A 15,892-nucleotide genomic window follows, 5' to 3' on the forward strand; every position below is an offset into this window, starting at 1 on the left:
TTTTTTACCAAGTGCATTGAACATGTCTTCTATGTAGTAGATTAAAATAAAAATATAAGCTCAAAAGAAAGGTGAGTGGAAAGAATAGGTATATTCTGGATAGAATAATAATAGTAATAACACCTTTTAATCTTTACCATTACAAGACGAGCCAATCAAAAAGTTACTTTTTCGACAACAAATGAAAAGAAATTTTGTAAAACAAAGAAAAGTAACAAGAAGAGATCAAAATCACATTCAAACATTATCCACTCTTTAAATGAACTATATAAATATATGCACTCTCAGGAACTATATAAAGGGATATTGTTTCTTTCCACATCCATCTACATGAAAGAAGAAAAAAAGATCATTAATAGATTCAAAGAACAAACTGCATTATTACCATAATCACTACAAATTGCAAGTGTTTCATGTGAGCAAAACAAACAAATAAGGCGACTCTATATCTTTTCTTTTCTTTTTTTCTTTTGGCAAAATGACTCTACAGATGGGAATATGAGCAAGAAACACACAAACAGTCCAGGAATTACCACAAATATAGAGCTGATTATGTAAAAGAAAGACATCCTTCTTCAACTTAAAGGACCTTGTTTTCATTTTCTCATTTTCTATTATATGCCCATTTTGATGCAATTCCTTGGCACCGTCTGGCATTGCGATAGCCAGACATCTCAAATAGGAAACAACTGTGGATTTCGTTCTTCAACTTCACTGAAGCTGCCAACAATGACTATTAAGTACCTTGATAGTGAGAACATGGCCTCCTAAATTCAGACTACCCGCTTTGGATCTCGAGCAGCGGCAACATGATCCTACAAGAGAAAAATAAAAATTACCATAAAAGTAACATTCATCCTTTCTGTGACTACAGAATGATATTAATCTAAAGAAAGCATCTGTTTTTTCATTCTTTTTTTTTTCTTAAAATTGAAATAACTACTTTCATGAAGAAAACCCCACTAAAGAAAGGGTTTCCAACTAGGTATGATAATGCCTACAAAATAATTACAAAAAAATCAAAACTGAACCCCAGACGAAACCTCACTAAGGACCCTCCCCAAACCATGAAACACTATTGCGCCTCTCTCACCAAATGCTCCACAATAAAGCACACACCCTCACAAACCAAAGAAAACAACCTTTTCTCTTTGAAAGGTATCTGGAAGGGGAACTCCTTGATCATCAACTTCTCTGACGAGCAAGTAAAAAGTCAAACTCTTGCAAGAAACTGTTACAAACAGATCTCGCAAACGGGGGGAGCATATAGACACAATAAATTCAACGTCTCTCAGCCCCCAGTTTTCAAATCGTACTTACCATCCTAATCTTCAAATGCAGAAACGAAAATGTTAGAACACTTGCTAACAAGAACAAGATCTTAATTTATTATAATGAACTATAAAAAAAATACAAGATAAACCTATGAGGCACTTGGAACCTCCCTCTTGAGTACTCTCACCCAAGCCCTAAATCACTCCACAGAATATCCTCCCTCTCACTTACCCTCACTCCATTTATAACAAGATGTAACCACCCTAATAACCACACTTACACAATAACTACTAGTAACTTCCTAAGTATCTAATTACCCTTATACCCTTAACCCTATACTAATCTAATTACCCTTATACAAGATAAACACATGTAGGTATCTAACATTACCCAGCCCTTCAAAACACCTTGTCCTCACGGTGTGCTTACAAACATGATCACAAAATTGGGCCCCTTCTTTTTTTTCTTTTTGTTTTTTAAATAGATATGTAGGCTTGCTTGCTTAATGAATTTTAACAAAGATGCAACTTTCACATCCAAAAACATAACTCCACCATAGAACACATGCATTGCTCTAAGACCAAAACTAGCCAGCAGTGCAACATAAGAAATTCTTGCCCTTCATTTCTGTCACAATCATTCTGGCTGCAAAAAAGGCCATATCCCACTCACTCGCAGCATTAAATATACATGCCCTCCCCTTCTTGAATTTGCTATGATCGTTCGTGTTTTCAACTCCTTCAGACTTGTTCGTTTTACCTTCTACCTTGATTTCCTTCAATGTCGTACACCTTCGATGATACTCTCAATCGCTGGTCCTCTGCTCGACAATCCTTCCATGCTTCTAGAGATTGTCGAATTGTCCTTTGCTATTCATTGGATGCATTTTAGCAACAGTTGTTTTTCCGACGGGATGTCAAGTTTTTCGATACTCTTCGTCAATGACAGCAGCCTCTCTTTAATCGCTTGTAATTTATGCAAGTCTACTCGTATTCCCGCGATCTCTTGGTCGAACTTTTCCAACTTCTCTTCAATTCTTTTTTGCTCCATCTCCTTCCAGATTCCCAGGTAAAATTTGCTTTGATACCAATTTGTTAGAACACTTGCTAACAAGAACAAGATCTAAATTTATTATAATGAACTATAAGAAAATACAAGATAAACCCAAGTATAAGGCACTTGGAACCTCCCTCTTGAATACACTCACCCAAGCCCTAAATCACTCAACAAAGTAACCTCCCTTTCATTTACCCTCCCTCCATTTATAACAAGATGTAACCACACCCTTAGGGGTATAAGGGTAATTGCATTTCAAACAGTAAAATTGAATTGGAGCAGGACTAACCCTCTACTTATCAAGCAAAAGAAGGGGGAAAAACCAATTGTTCAGCACTTCAGCACTTACGAATCATTGAATGCCAAGGCACCAAAGAAGAACCAGCATCTCATTCCCAGTCAATGTTAGTAAAAGGATAATGCATAAAGGAGGTGTAGCTAGAGTGAAAATCATTATAAACTAAGGTCAACATTTAATCTCAATGGAACTTGAAAAACCACAGGCACGGGCAGGCTATGAAAGGGAGGATTTCACATAGTGGTGCCTAAATAGAATTTTTGTTAACTCTCCAAGACATTATTCGTTTGGGCGAAAGTGAAAGTGTAGCATTGTGCCATAGGAATTAAAATCACAGGGGATTAGAGATCTGCAGGCTAGTAGTGGATTCAATAGAAAAAAACACCAAACTCCACTTACCCTGATTTTTGTTAGCAATTCTAGAAGTTGGGAGGTTCACTTGTAAAGGTTTTCTCTCATCCTTCCTCAGTGTTGTATCGCCAATTAAGAGACGAGACCTTTTTCCTTCCCTTCTGAGGAGTGATGTTTACTAATTATTCTTTCAACCTTCTTGATGTACCAGCTCTGTTAGCACTTACTACCTTGGAATCTGGATGCTCTAGAATTCTTCTGTTTAACTTCTTTTCCAGATACAAGGCAACCCAACCCCTTTTAAAACACCAGAATCTGAATGGTCTAGATTTTTGCTTATTAGATTTCTGGGGTTGTCGTGGGATGACGAAGATGAGGAACATTCAGAATGGAAGGTTTAATGATTATCAAGACGCACTAACATACAGTAGGAGGAAGATATAAAAAAGGAATCCCATCCGTTTAAAAGAATAAAAGTCTCAATTGAAATCACGAGAATGAAAAATAGCTGAAGCTGGGAAAAGTCAAGCAAAGGTGACTGAATAATTGAGAGGAAGGGGCAGGGAGACAGGGCTTGTGTTTTATTATTGGGTGTTTTAGTTTTATGATTGAAAGTTTAGTAGTGCGATTCTTACACACAAAATTTTGAGGGACTAGTTTTTGCTTTAAAAGTTTGCAGGTGCAAGTTGCTCCCTTTTAAGAGAGGATATAATTTTACAATTTTAGGTCTAAATTGTAACGAATATACTTTCTTGGTGGTTTGTGCAACTTTCCATTGGATTCACATCTTTAATCTCTTGTTAGATTATTAGGTTTAAATTTAAATCTGATAGGTTACCTATCTAGAATGCTTAAGAGTTTTAATTAGTTGTCATGCAGGTTTGGCTGTCAGGGCTAGTGGTTGGGGTCAATAGTCTAACAGTTAACTAAGATCACTCGGTGGATCCTTTCTTTTTTATTTTAAATATCCTTCTTCATTATTGTTCCTTAGTTAACCATCCGCTAAACAATGATGGTCAGTAGACCACTAACTCTCAAGGAAATCCCACTGAACTTATCACCATAACCTCTAACTGCGTTCTTAATCATTAAAAGTGGAAATTAGGAAAAAGGAAAAGAGAAACAATATTAGAATATTATCAGCTATCTCACACTGCAGTATTATAATGCAGGCATACAGTTGGTGGAAAGTTGGGTGAAACTAAACTTACAGAGATAAAATCAAACGCCCTCGTATCTTCCTTCTTTGAACTATTCATCACAGACGTAGATGATTGTGCTGCAAGATTCGGCTGGAATATGTCTGGAAAGGGAGAAGAATATCCTCCACTACCCACACCACCACCACCACTGTTCGATTGGAGATTGGGGTTTCCGAACTGTTGGTAATTGGACATGGCTGATAATAATTGTTGTTGAGTAAAGAAGTTTCCAGTGGCAGCATAAGCCATTGGCTGAGAAGAAAAGGCTGGATTGAACACCATGCCTGAGGGAAGATAAGTCATTCCAGGGAAAAATGCAGCATTCATATTTGACCCAGCCATTGGTGAACTGTAGATGCCATTTAAAGAATCTTGAGAAACCTGATTCTGATGGTTGGGTTGAGCAGAAGCCGAGAATAAAGATTCAGACAGTGAATCCTTAGAATCCCCTTTATCTTTGCCCTTCAATATATCTTCATGGATGGACAAACCACTCATTAAGTCATTAACATCTTTCCTAGCATGTTCTTGTACTGCAGGTTCAGAACTTGATCCAAAAATATCAAAAACTCCAGGTTCATTTTTCGGCTCCAAGGCAGCCTTTTTATTTTCATTAGAAACCTGATTATTATCAAAATTCATCCCAGAAAACAGATCATCTGGATTTTCCCTAGTTTCAATTGTATGAAACGAGACATCTGAAAAGGGGTCATCATCATTCTTTAGTTCGCTGGTGCTTGTGACAGTGTTTAGGCCATCTCCAAATAAGTCATCAACTAATGGGGTACTTGACAGGTTTTCCACCTCTACGGATTTGTTTGTTCCACTGAAATCACCTGCATCACTGGTGTCTATTAAGTCTGGCATCTGAATGGTGGAACTGGTGTTGCTTGGTAGAGACTTCTCGTAAACATTAATGGAGGGAACTCCTTTACCTCCATCTAAAAGAGGCATAACCTGTCCAAAGAGTCGAGGGACTAAATTATAATTCCTTTTCATGATAAGACCACAAAGTTGAGACTAAATTACTTATCATTCCAACATATGTTTTTCGAGCAATTGTGACAAATTTATGCTTGTAATCAAAGATAAAAATCCAAATCATGAATTTATTCAGCAATTTCATCAACTATCTGTTAGATACCTAGATTAGTATAGGGTTAGGGGTATAAGGGTAATTAGTTATTTAGGAAGTAATTAGCAGTTATTGTGTAAGCGTGGTTACTAGTAGTTATTATGTAAGTGTGGTCACTAGGGTGGTTACATCTTGTTATAAATGGAGGGAGGGAGGGTGGGGGGGGGGGGGGGGGATATTTGGTGGAGTGATCTAGGGCTTGGGTGAGAGCACTCAAGAGGGAGGTTCCAAGTGCCTTATACTTGGTTTTATCTTGTATTTTCTTATAGTTACATTATAATAAACTTAGATCTTGTTCTCTTTAGGAAGTATCCTAACAAAATCATGCAGTGGCTTCTTAAAGAATAAATATTCATTTCAAAAGAGAAGCAAAGTAAATAACGTTATAACAGATTCTATTGTTTCAAGGAACTGTATACAAATACCACTGTAGCTGCATCAAATATTTCCTTACCTGGTCAACCAAATCTTGTAGAATATGTAACAGAAAAAGTTATTACAATAAGGTTTATGGGATATAACAATGTCAATGTTACCCACAACTCTCACTAATTATGATATTAGTATATTATAACTTTTACATCTCGACTGGATTAAATAAGATAGAGGAGTTAACTCTGAAATGATCTTTCCCATTCAAAGAAAATTTAGGAAAGAAAAAAAAACCTCCAATACCACTTTAAGAAGAGAGGTGGTTTACCTTGGTAGCTTTTTCCCTAAGAGATGCTTGGGGAGATTCAGAACATCCAATCACTGCTTCTTGATTTTCACTGAAATAAGATGTCACAATTGAAAATTGATCGTCGTCATTTCTCCTAACAATCGACTCAAGGATGCAGAGAGCTTTGAAACGAACCTGAAGAATGAAATCCTCATCAAAACAGATTGAGTGAAAATAAGTATACAAGTATCAACTAACATTATTTTGATCCAAAATGGAAAGCCAGCCCTTGCTCATTCAATATCATAGAAAAGAAGATTAACAGCAAGAACATGCCTGCCATGATGGGGATTTAAGCTTTGTTTCAAGAGCATTACTCAGCGCCAATGCATCTAACTTTACAGCTTCTACAAGAAATGCTTGAATGGAATCCCGAGTTGGTTGTAAACGCACACCACCTGCTGTTGCAATGGTGTCCAGTAACCTATCCTCTCGAGTTTTGCTCTCCGAAGAGCCCGAACTAGGGCTCCCATTACTTACCCTAGAATCCTGGTTCCAAGTTCCACTAGTAGTACTCTTTGATGTCCCCAGAGTCTCACGACCATATTCAACTGGTTCATATCTATTATCATACTCCATTTCAGTAGTCAATGACCTCTGAAGGTTGATACCCCGGTGGCTACTAGTGCCATTCTTTCTAGATGAATGACCTTGCGCAAAATTACTTAGACCTTGCTTGATTGATGCACTGCCTAGACCAACTACCTCGCTAAGAAATGATTTTTTATCTTCTGGTGGTGGTTCATAATTTGAATTCCCAAAACCTTGAATTCGGCGATTAAGATTCTCAGATGGTGCAGGCTTGTTATCCTCTTCAGCAAAGATAGAAGAAATGGCCTCATGAGCAGTATCCCTCACAGCTTTATTGAGTGCATCACCTTTCAGGGGGTCCGGTTGTCCCTTGTAATGAAATAATTGGCGGACAGCCACAGAGTTCCTCTGCATTTCCCTTCTGAACTCCACACCCGACTTCCCAACTGCATACTTTATCAACCTAAGAGCCTGTAGTAAAATCAAGCACATGTCCAAATTTTCACAAGCACAAGAAAACTTTCGATCGGTAGAACTGCAACCCAAGAATTTTTCACTAAACGCCAGGTATAGGATCAATCATCCACAGAATGCAAAAACTAAAAGAAATGTATATAATAGCAATCATTCAAGTGATACAATTCCACTTCAAATTCATGTCACCCTATCTATAACGACAAACATTATGGAAGGGACAAGAATCAAGAACGAAAACAGAACAGGCTAAGTCAATATCAATCATATAAAAAGATAAAAAAATACTACAGATTGCAATTATAAGCTCTAAAATCTTCAGCTAGAAAACATATGAAAAAGAAAACCAAAAGGGATATGGTTGAATTTTTGTGTTCATTATTCTATCAACATTTGAATAATATCAAAATTCAGAACCAAAGGGATCCCGAGCTAGCATAAAAGCTCAACATTTCGCCGAATAGCTTGCAACACAACCCAAAAACTTGACTTTGCCGCGAAACACCACAGACGAATCAAAGAACAAAAATCCTAATTTCACGAGTAAAAAACACAACTCTGGATAATACATCCACAAAACTAAGTACAAAATCGAAATTAAAAGAATCAGAACAGAGCAAGCAAAAAATAAATAAACGATATAAACACCTTCTGTTTGACAACAGGGCTCTTATGTTCAAGCCTCTTCAAAATAAATTCCGAAAACTCCTTGACAATACTGACATGCGAAGATCTCAAAACCTCACAAATCTCTTCCAATTTGTACACGGGCGTGACCTTGTCCTCATCCGAAGTGGCCGCATCAATCATTCGCGACCTCCAGTACGACTCTACAGCTCTCCGACTCGAATCCATCTTTGACCAATTAAAACTACCAAATCCTTCACAAAAGAACAACCACTACAGACTCGATCCACCCACAATCCCACCCCTGATCCAAATCCCAGAAACTGAAGAAATGGGAAAAACCCTTGGGTCAAGTCAATCCTTGCCTTATCCTCCAAGTAGTCTCACAACGCAAACCTAATTAGATTCGTTGGAAATTTTAAAAAATTGCAGGTGGTTAATTGAGGCGATCTTCGTTGTGAAGCGAAATTGGGTACCGGAATTGAGGTTATTGCAATAGGATGATGGGAGAAAATGGCAAGGATTGGAGGATCTTTAGCTTCACAGAACAGGTAACGACCACTCCTCAGCAGCCCACCGCTGATATTCACGTTTAGAATGCCACCTGGGAATGGCGATAAATTAATATTCTGCTATACTAACTTCTTCTAGATTTTTCTTTTTCAAAAATGAAAATGAGTTTTTCCTCCTAAACACTTCCTTTTTTCTTTTCTTTTTTTTGTTCTTTTGGTCGATTGTTAGTTAGGGAAGATGCCATTATCGTAACTATCCGTTTAAAAAATTACATTATTGTAATTAAATTTGTTTTCATTAGTATATAATATATTTAGCTTAAATTAGTATTAGAGCAATGTCAAATGTGTCCAAAGTTCACATCTAACTACTGACTGATGAGTAATATTAAAGTTTTTTTGCCCACAAAAGCCGAAATGTCTCAGACTCAGTTTTTTAGTTTCGTCCCAAAACGTTGAAAAAATGGCCAATGTCGTGGCCTAAAAAGAAACTACCCAACTTAGAATTGATGGAAACAGTAGACATGCACAACAAAATTATGATCAAATTTTTACTCTAATTGCAACTAAACTAGTTTAGTGATTAACATGCATAAAAAACCCTAAAAACCAATGTCGTGGCCTAAAAAGAAACTGCCCAACTTAGAACTGATGGAAACGGTAGACATGCGCAACAGAATTAGGATCAAATTTTTACTCTAATTGCAACTAAACTAGTTTAGTGATTGACATGCATAAAAAACCCTAAAATAACAAAGATAGGGTTAAAAGAAAAATCTCAAATTTGATGCTTTTCTTTTTTGTAATCTCCTCACATGCTTTTCACAATCTCCTCACGAAATTGAAGCCAAGACTACCACTAGCGTTGACCCTCTATTCTCCGGACTCAGAATCGAGTTTGAGACTAAAAAATGGTGGAGGAAATAGAGAGATATGAGATTCTTTTTTAGGAACCTAACCTTTAGTTTTTTTCTTTGTTTTTGATGTTCCAAAATTAAAACTAAATGAAAAGAGTTATTAGTTTTATTTTGTAATTCTCAATTATAAAATTAATTTTCAATTTCAAATCCAAGAGTTATTTTACCTTTGCATAAAACTTGTTTACAAGCAAACTACATGCAAGAGCTTTCTTATCTCACCACTTGATAAGTAATTAGCACTGCCTAGACCAACTACATGCAAGTGATAAGCTTGCCAAATCTCAATAAGTGTTATTATTTAAATTAGTCTAAGGACAATATGGTAATTCAATATTTAAATCAAATTCAAAGTTTGACTTTTTCAAGTCCAAAGTCAACATTTTGATTTTTTACCATTTTGTCCGTCTTGACTAATTTTAACCTCCCAAGCATGAATCCATATTCATTTCTCCAAAATTCAAATCATATTTGAATATAAAGTCGGCCAAAGTTTGATTTTTCAAAGTCAAAAGTCAACATTTTGACTTTTTATTTCTTTGACCTTTTTCATCAATTTCGAGCTTCCAAACGTGAATCCATATCCATATTTAAATCACATTTAAACATGAAGCTCTATCTTAAGTTATAATTGATGACTATACCAGATATATTTGTCGATTTCTCTCTCTTTACCTAATTCGAACAATTCAAATTATTTCATCATAATGTTCTAAGTTGATTCCTTATGAGCTAGCGGGGAACCTAATGGACCCATAGATCATGGGCTCCAACGATCCGAGATTAACTGACTAAACTCTTTAGATCGAGTTAAGTCCCGTAGTTGCACTTCCCTCACTATATATATATATATTTGTGTCCATGTGATATGACCATGATAAATAAGTTAATCCTTCATAGGTTGTTCATAATCTCGGCTGGGTCAAAGTACCGTTTTACCCCTAATATTATATCTTTTCTCCTTAAGTCTCACCGATCCACTATTGAACAATTGGTTTAAGGTCCAACCTTTAAACAGAATCTCTCTCGGGCCAATGAGAGGGTGGGACACCTTGTTCAAGACTTGGATTCAGTTCTTGAGGGAACAACCTATCTACTAACCCTAAATTGGGTAGGAGTGAATTCCGTCTTGCACCCTATGTCTCTAGCTATCCACTCGATTTTACCCCTTAAATGGGAGGCTTATTGGGCCAACACCATTGAGCTTCCCTCGCGTATGCAGATCTAAGGATAATTTTGTGTGAACAAAAGTTCATAGTTAGCTCAAGATTAAGATTAAGTTACATTGGATATCTATAAACGAAATAGTCAGTTTTACAAAGTTAACGGTGTTATAACTTAAAAGCGACTATCTCATGGTTCTAATTTTATGTAAACTCTTTACATAAGATGTCTCCACTTCCATGTCTCTACATGAACGATTTAGGATCACATCGTTTGTACTAACTACAAAGTAGGCCGCATCAATAGTATCTCCCGAAGAAGGCTTCCAACCTTATCCATATACTATAGACCATTTAGGCTATGACTCAAACTTGATCCATTTTTATGTCTGTACATAAAGTTCAAGTCTACATAATAGCCTCGAAACATTAGTTTATTGGCTTTCAAATTATAGTATCAATAAGACAATTTTATTAAATATAATTTTGAATAAAAACTACGAGTTTTAGGACATAAATTCCAACAAGAACGATGTCAAAGGTCTCGAAATTTCACATTTAACTACTAGGTAGTCTCATTTTGAGTAACATTAAAGTTTTTTGCCCATAAAAGCCAAACGGTGATGCCCCAAACTCAGTTTTTTAGTTCCGTCTCAAAAAGTTGAAAAATGGCCAATGTTGTGGCTTAAAAAGAAACTACCCAACTTAAAACAATGTCAAATGTCTCGAAAGTTCACATCTAACTACTGCGTGATCTCATTTTGAGTAATATTAAAGTTTTTTACCCACAAAAGCCGAATGGTGATATTCCATACTCAGTTTTTTAGTTTTGTTCAAAAACGTTGAAAAAATGGCCAATGTTATGGCTTAGAAAGAAACTACCCAACTTAGAACAATGTCAAAGGTCTCGAAAGTTCATATCTAAGCATTGCGTCTCATTTTAAGTAACATTAAAGTTTTTTGCCCACAAAAGTCGAATGGTGGGTGTTGGGGAAAATTCTGACCCGTTTAAAGATAGCCTATTTTCAATCCTTGTCATATATATATTCATTATATTGCCACGTGCCCGAGACGACGCGAAGCGGTCGACGTCCTAAAAAGAGCTAGTTTTAAAATAAAATAGGAGTCGCCACCAATTTTTTTTACGGTGTGATTGGACACCGAAATAAAATAAACAATTTTAAAAAAATGGTCTGCGAAAAATAGCACCCCACAACACCCATTTAGAAAAACGGTGGCCAAATTTAAAATCTTGAATTGAAATATTTTTAAATTTATTTTAAAACAAATGTTTTATTTCATCCCTCGTTATTCCAATATTTGAAGTATTGATCTCATAAAATAAGTGGAATTATATTTCATTAATTAGACTATATATTGAAGGAAAGTTTCTCACCTTAAGAAAATGAGAAATTATTACAATTTCTCAAAGTCTAGCATATGCTAGTCTTTGAATAAAGATTTTTTTAAAACATTGATTAAATTCATTTTTTCTTGGGATCAAATCTTGGACTTCCAAAGATGTGATCCCTCATCTTAAGAATTCTAGGAAATCGGACTCCAAATTTTCCAGATTCCATCGTAGGAATATTTTTAGCGAAATAGAAGTGAGTTATTAAAAAAATTGATTAAGGAAAACATATGAAATATAAATTTATATTTTAAATCTTTTTTAAAAAATTTAAAAGGAATAGTTGTAAAGTAAAAATTTCTAAATAGTTAAAAAATAAAATTTAAGAAAGATCTTCAAAATTAGGTCAATAGGAAATAATGCACGACGGAATCAAATATAATATACCATAAATTAAGTAAGTAAGATAAGATTTATTTTTAAAAAAAATATTGGGAATCGAATTTTGGATTCCCAAAGAACCGATTCCCTCACCTCAAGAATTTAGAAATAACGGACTCCCAGATATTTCTAATTCCATCGTCAGATTTGTTTTTAGAATGAAAAAATGTAAAAATAAATATGATGTAAGGAAAAAAAATTAAATAATTGATATGAAATACCATGGTAATATTGCAAAGTGTAAAAAATATTCATAAATTTAATATTACATGATAATAATTATTATGCATGCAAGAAAAGCAAGTTAAAAAATAAATATAAAAAAGGAAAATACAGATGGTAGACAACTACAATAAATAAATATATAAATAATAAAAAAAAGAAGAAAGAAGAGATAAAAGGAAAAGAAAAGGAAGTTTTTTTAAAAAAAAACCTTGCCGCCACCCATATATATAATAATAATCATGATGATGATAATAATAATAAAAAAATAATAATACACAAAAAAATTAACCATAATAAGTTTTACATATATATATAAGTAATATTAATAATAAAAAGAAATTAAAAGAGGAAAAAAAAGTAATATAAAAAAGTATCAACAATTAAAAGTATAGTAATAATAATAAAAGAACAATAATAAATATAAATATAAGTACAATAACAATAATATATTGTTTAATAAGAATGACATAATCTTCTGTATTGCTCGTTCTTTCTCTCTATATTTTTAGAGAAGAAATAAAGATCCAGATTTGAAAAAAAATATTAATAACAATAATAAAAAATCTTATGTCCGTTTTCTTTTCCCTATTTTTTTTAGGGAAGAAAAAAGGACTAAAGATTTTTTTTAAAAAGAATAACAGGAAAGTAAAATAAAACCAAAAAATAATAGAAAAATTCATATATGTTTCTTTTTCTTAAAAGAAAAGAAAAAAATAGACTTTCAAATCCCAAATAAAATTTACTCGTCGATGAGGTGCGGATCCTTAGGAGTAAATCCCTACCACATGCAACCTCCAACAAAATGTATTTTAAAATGAAATTTGATTTGCTAGAGAGGAACAAAAAAAAAAAAAAAAAGTAAAACACCAACGTAATGAAATAAATAAGAAAACTCACATTTTTAAGAGATTCTAAAAAAATTTCTAACGTTTTCTCTAGAGACTTTTTGTAAGAAAATTTTCTGCAAAGAATTCTTTGTTTCAAAAAACTCTTCTTCCTTTTTCAAATGACAAGGGTCTCTATTTATAGACCCGGAGTGTACCACAAATTAGGAAAAAGTAATGAGAATAAGATCAAATTTTGATATTATATTAATAAAAACAAATTTTCATTTTTCTAAAATAAATTAAATGAGATATTTTGAGATTTGGTGAAAAATTGATTTTATTTAAAATTGATTTTCTTTTTTCCTAAAATAATTTAAGTAAGTCAAAATTGATATTATAAGATTTTATTTAAAACAAGTTTATTTCCTTTTTCCTAAAATAGTACAAATATGATATTAAAAGATTTTTGAAAAACAAATTGATTTATTTTTATTTCCTAAAATGATAAAAATGAAATATTATAAGATATTATGTTATTATTAATTTTCTTACCTTTTTTTAAGTAAATAAATAATTTAGCAATTATTAATGATATTAGTATTTTAAAAAAATATATATGTAGGATAAAAATAGGTGGCTACATATTATTTTTATATTATTATACAAATAAGTGAAAATGGGCTTGATATTGTAATTTTGGGCCCATTTGCTATAATCTCCCAATTTTTCCTATAAATACCCCTAATAACTCCTATTTCCATATAGAATTAAATTAAATTCACTATTCCCTCCAAAATCACTTCCAATTTCTCCTAAATTCTAAATTATCTACCCTCATTCTGGAATTTTTGGATCTTCAACAAATTTTGCAGAATTATTGAAGATGTAAGACTAATTTCTTGAGGTAATTTGGACCGCTGTAAAATGTCTCAAAAGTTCACATCAAACAATTGAATGGTCTCATTTTGAGCAATATTAAAGTCTTTTGCACACAAAAGTCGACCAATTATGCTCTAGACTCAGTTTTTTGGTTCCGCCCTGAAACGTCGAAGAAAAAGCCAATGTTGTGGCCTAGAGAGAAACTACCCAACTTAGAACAATGTAAAAGATCTCAAAAGTTCACATCTAACCACTAGGTGGTCTCATTTGCAGAAATATTAAAGTCTTTTGCCCACAAAAGCTGAATGGTGATGCCCCACACTCAGATTTTTGGTTCCGTCCCAAAACGTAAAAAAAAGGGGTCAGTGTCGTGGCCTAGAAAGAAACTACCAAACTTCTAATAACGCCAAAGGCCTTAAAAGCTCACATCTAACCACCAAGTGGTTTCATTTTGAGCAAAATTAAAGTTTTTTGCCCACAAAAGCCCAACGGTGATGCCCCAAACTCAGTTTTTGGGTTTCGTTCTAAAACGTAAAAAAAATGGCCAATGTCGTGGCCTAGAAAAGAACTGCCCAACTTAGAACAACATCAAATGTCTCGAAAGCTCACATCTAACCACTAGGTGGTTTCATTTTGAGCAATATGAAAGTATTTTGCCCACAAAAGTCGAACGATGATGCCCCAGCTCAGTTTTTTGGGTCTGTCCATAAACGTCGAAGAAAGGGCCAGTGTCGTGGCCTAGAAATGAACTATCCAACTTAGAACAACGTCAAAGGCCTCAAAAGCTCACATCTAACCACCGGATGGTCTCATTTTGAGCAATAGTAAAGTTTTTTTCCCACAAAAATCGAACGGTGATGCCCTAGACTCAGTCTTTTGGTTTCGTCCCAAAACGTCAAAGAAAGAGCCAATGCCATGACTTAGAAAGGAAAAACCAAACTTAGAACAATGTCAAAGGCCTCAAAAGCTCTTTAACCACTGGGTGGTCTCATTTTGAGCATTATTAAAGTTTTTTTTCCACAAAAACGAACGATGATGCCCTAGACTCAGTCTTTTGGTTTCGTCCCAAAACGTCGAAGAAAAGACCAATGTCGTGGCCTAGAAAGGAACTACCAAACTTAGAACAATGTCAAAGGCCTTGAAAGGTCATATCTGAACATTGGGTGATGTCATTTTGAGCAATATTAAGGTTTTTTGCCCACAAAAGCTGAACGATGATGCTCTAGATTCAGTTTTTTGGTTCCGTCCCAAAAAATGTCGAAGAAAGGGCCAATGCCATGGCCTAGAAAGCAGTCAAGGGAAATCTTTGTTCAGCATTTATCTGATCACTCAAACTTAGCATTCTTCCTTGTTAAAGCGGTCTAGGGTGGCCAATCGTGAGAAATTCTCAATAAAATGCCTATAGTATCCTGCCAAACTCAGGAAACTACGTACTTATGTCTCATTAATTGTACTTTCCCAATTGACAACCGCTTCCACTTTTTGTGGATCGACACTGACTCCTTTTGCTGAAACTACATGCCTCAAGAATACAACTCTTTCCAACTAAAACTCACATTTGCTGAATTTAGCGTACAACGGTTTATCACGTAGAGTCTGTAGAACAACCCTCAGATGTTCTTCATGGGCTTCTCTGTGATTCGAGTAAACTAAATACTGATGGAATATCATGTTCATGAGATCCATGAAAATCGCTGGTGCATTCGTTAAACCGAATGGCATAACTCGAAACTCATAGTGCCCATACCTTGTTCTGAATGTTGTCTCAGGAATATCTGATTCTCTAACCTTCAACTGGTGGTATCTTGACCTTAAGTCAATCTTAGAGAACAATGCTGCTCCCCTTAGCTGATCAAATAAGTCATTGATGTGAGGTAAATGATACTTGTTACGTATTGTAACCTTGT

The 15,892-nt window shown here is 34.6% G+C and overlaps 1 protein-coding gene across 1 annotated transcript; it reads right to left on the reverse strand.

Moving 5' to 3' along the window:
* Positions 1-331: 331 nt before the first annotated feature.
* Positions 332-8,292, reverse strand: LOC101204408 (protein MODIFIED TRANSPORT TO THE VACUOLE 1). The gene is made up of 5 exons (XM_004151005.3): positions 7,692-8,292; positions 6,315-7,040; positions 6,018-6,173; positions 4,192-5,139; positions 332-815 (listed from the first exon to the last, which is right to left on the reverse strand). Exons 1-5 carry the CDS (start codon positions 7,896-7,898, stop codon positions 774-776), a joined length of 2,079 nt encoding a protein of 692 aa, XP_004151053.1. The 5' UTR covers positions 7,899-8,292; the 3' UTR covers positions 332-773.
* Positions 8,293-15,892: the final 7,600 nt, after the last annotated feature.

Source organism: Cucumis sativus, chromosome 3 (genome assembly GCF_000004075.3).
Source record: "Cucumis sativus cultivar 9930 chromosome 3, Cucumber_9930_V3, whole genome shotgun sequence".
Taxonomy (NCBI): domain Eukaryota; kingdom Viridiplantae; phylum Streptophyta; class Magnoliopsida; order Cucurbitales; family Cucurbitaceae; genus Cucumis; species Cucumis sativus.

Excerpts from the sequence above, each read along its gene's own strand:
- LOC101204408 (XM_004151005.3), bottom strand. The coding sequence starts at position 7,898 with ATGGATTCGAGTCGGAGAGCTGTAGAGTCGTACTGGAGGTCGCGAATG. Across the intron at positions 6,174-6,314 it reads TTAAATCCCCATCATGGCAG|GTTCGTTTCAAAGCTCTCTG; the intron begins GCATGTTCTTGC and ends TTCATTCTTCAG. Across the intron at positions 816-4,191 it reads GGGCGTTTGATTTTATCTCT|GATCATGTTGCCGCTGCTCG; the intron begins GTAAGTTTAGTT and ends TTTCTCTTGTAG.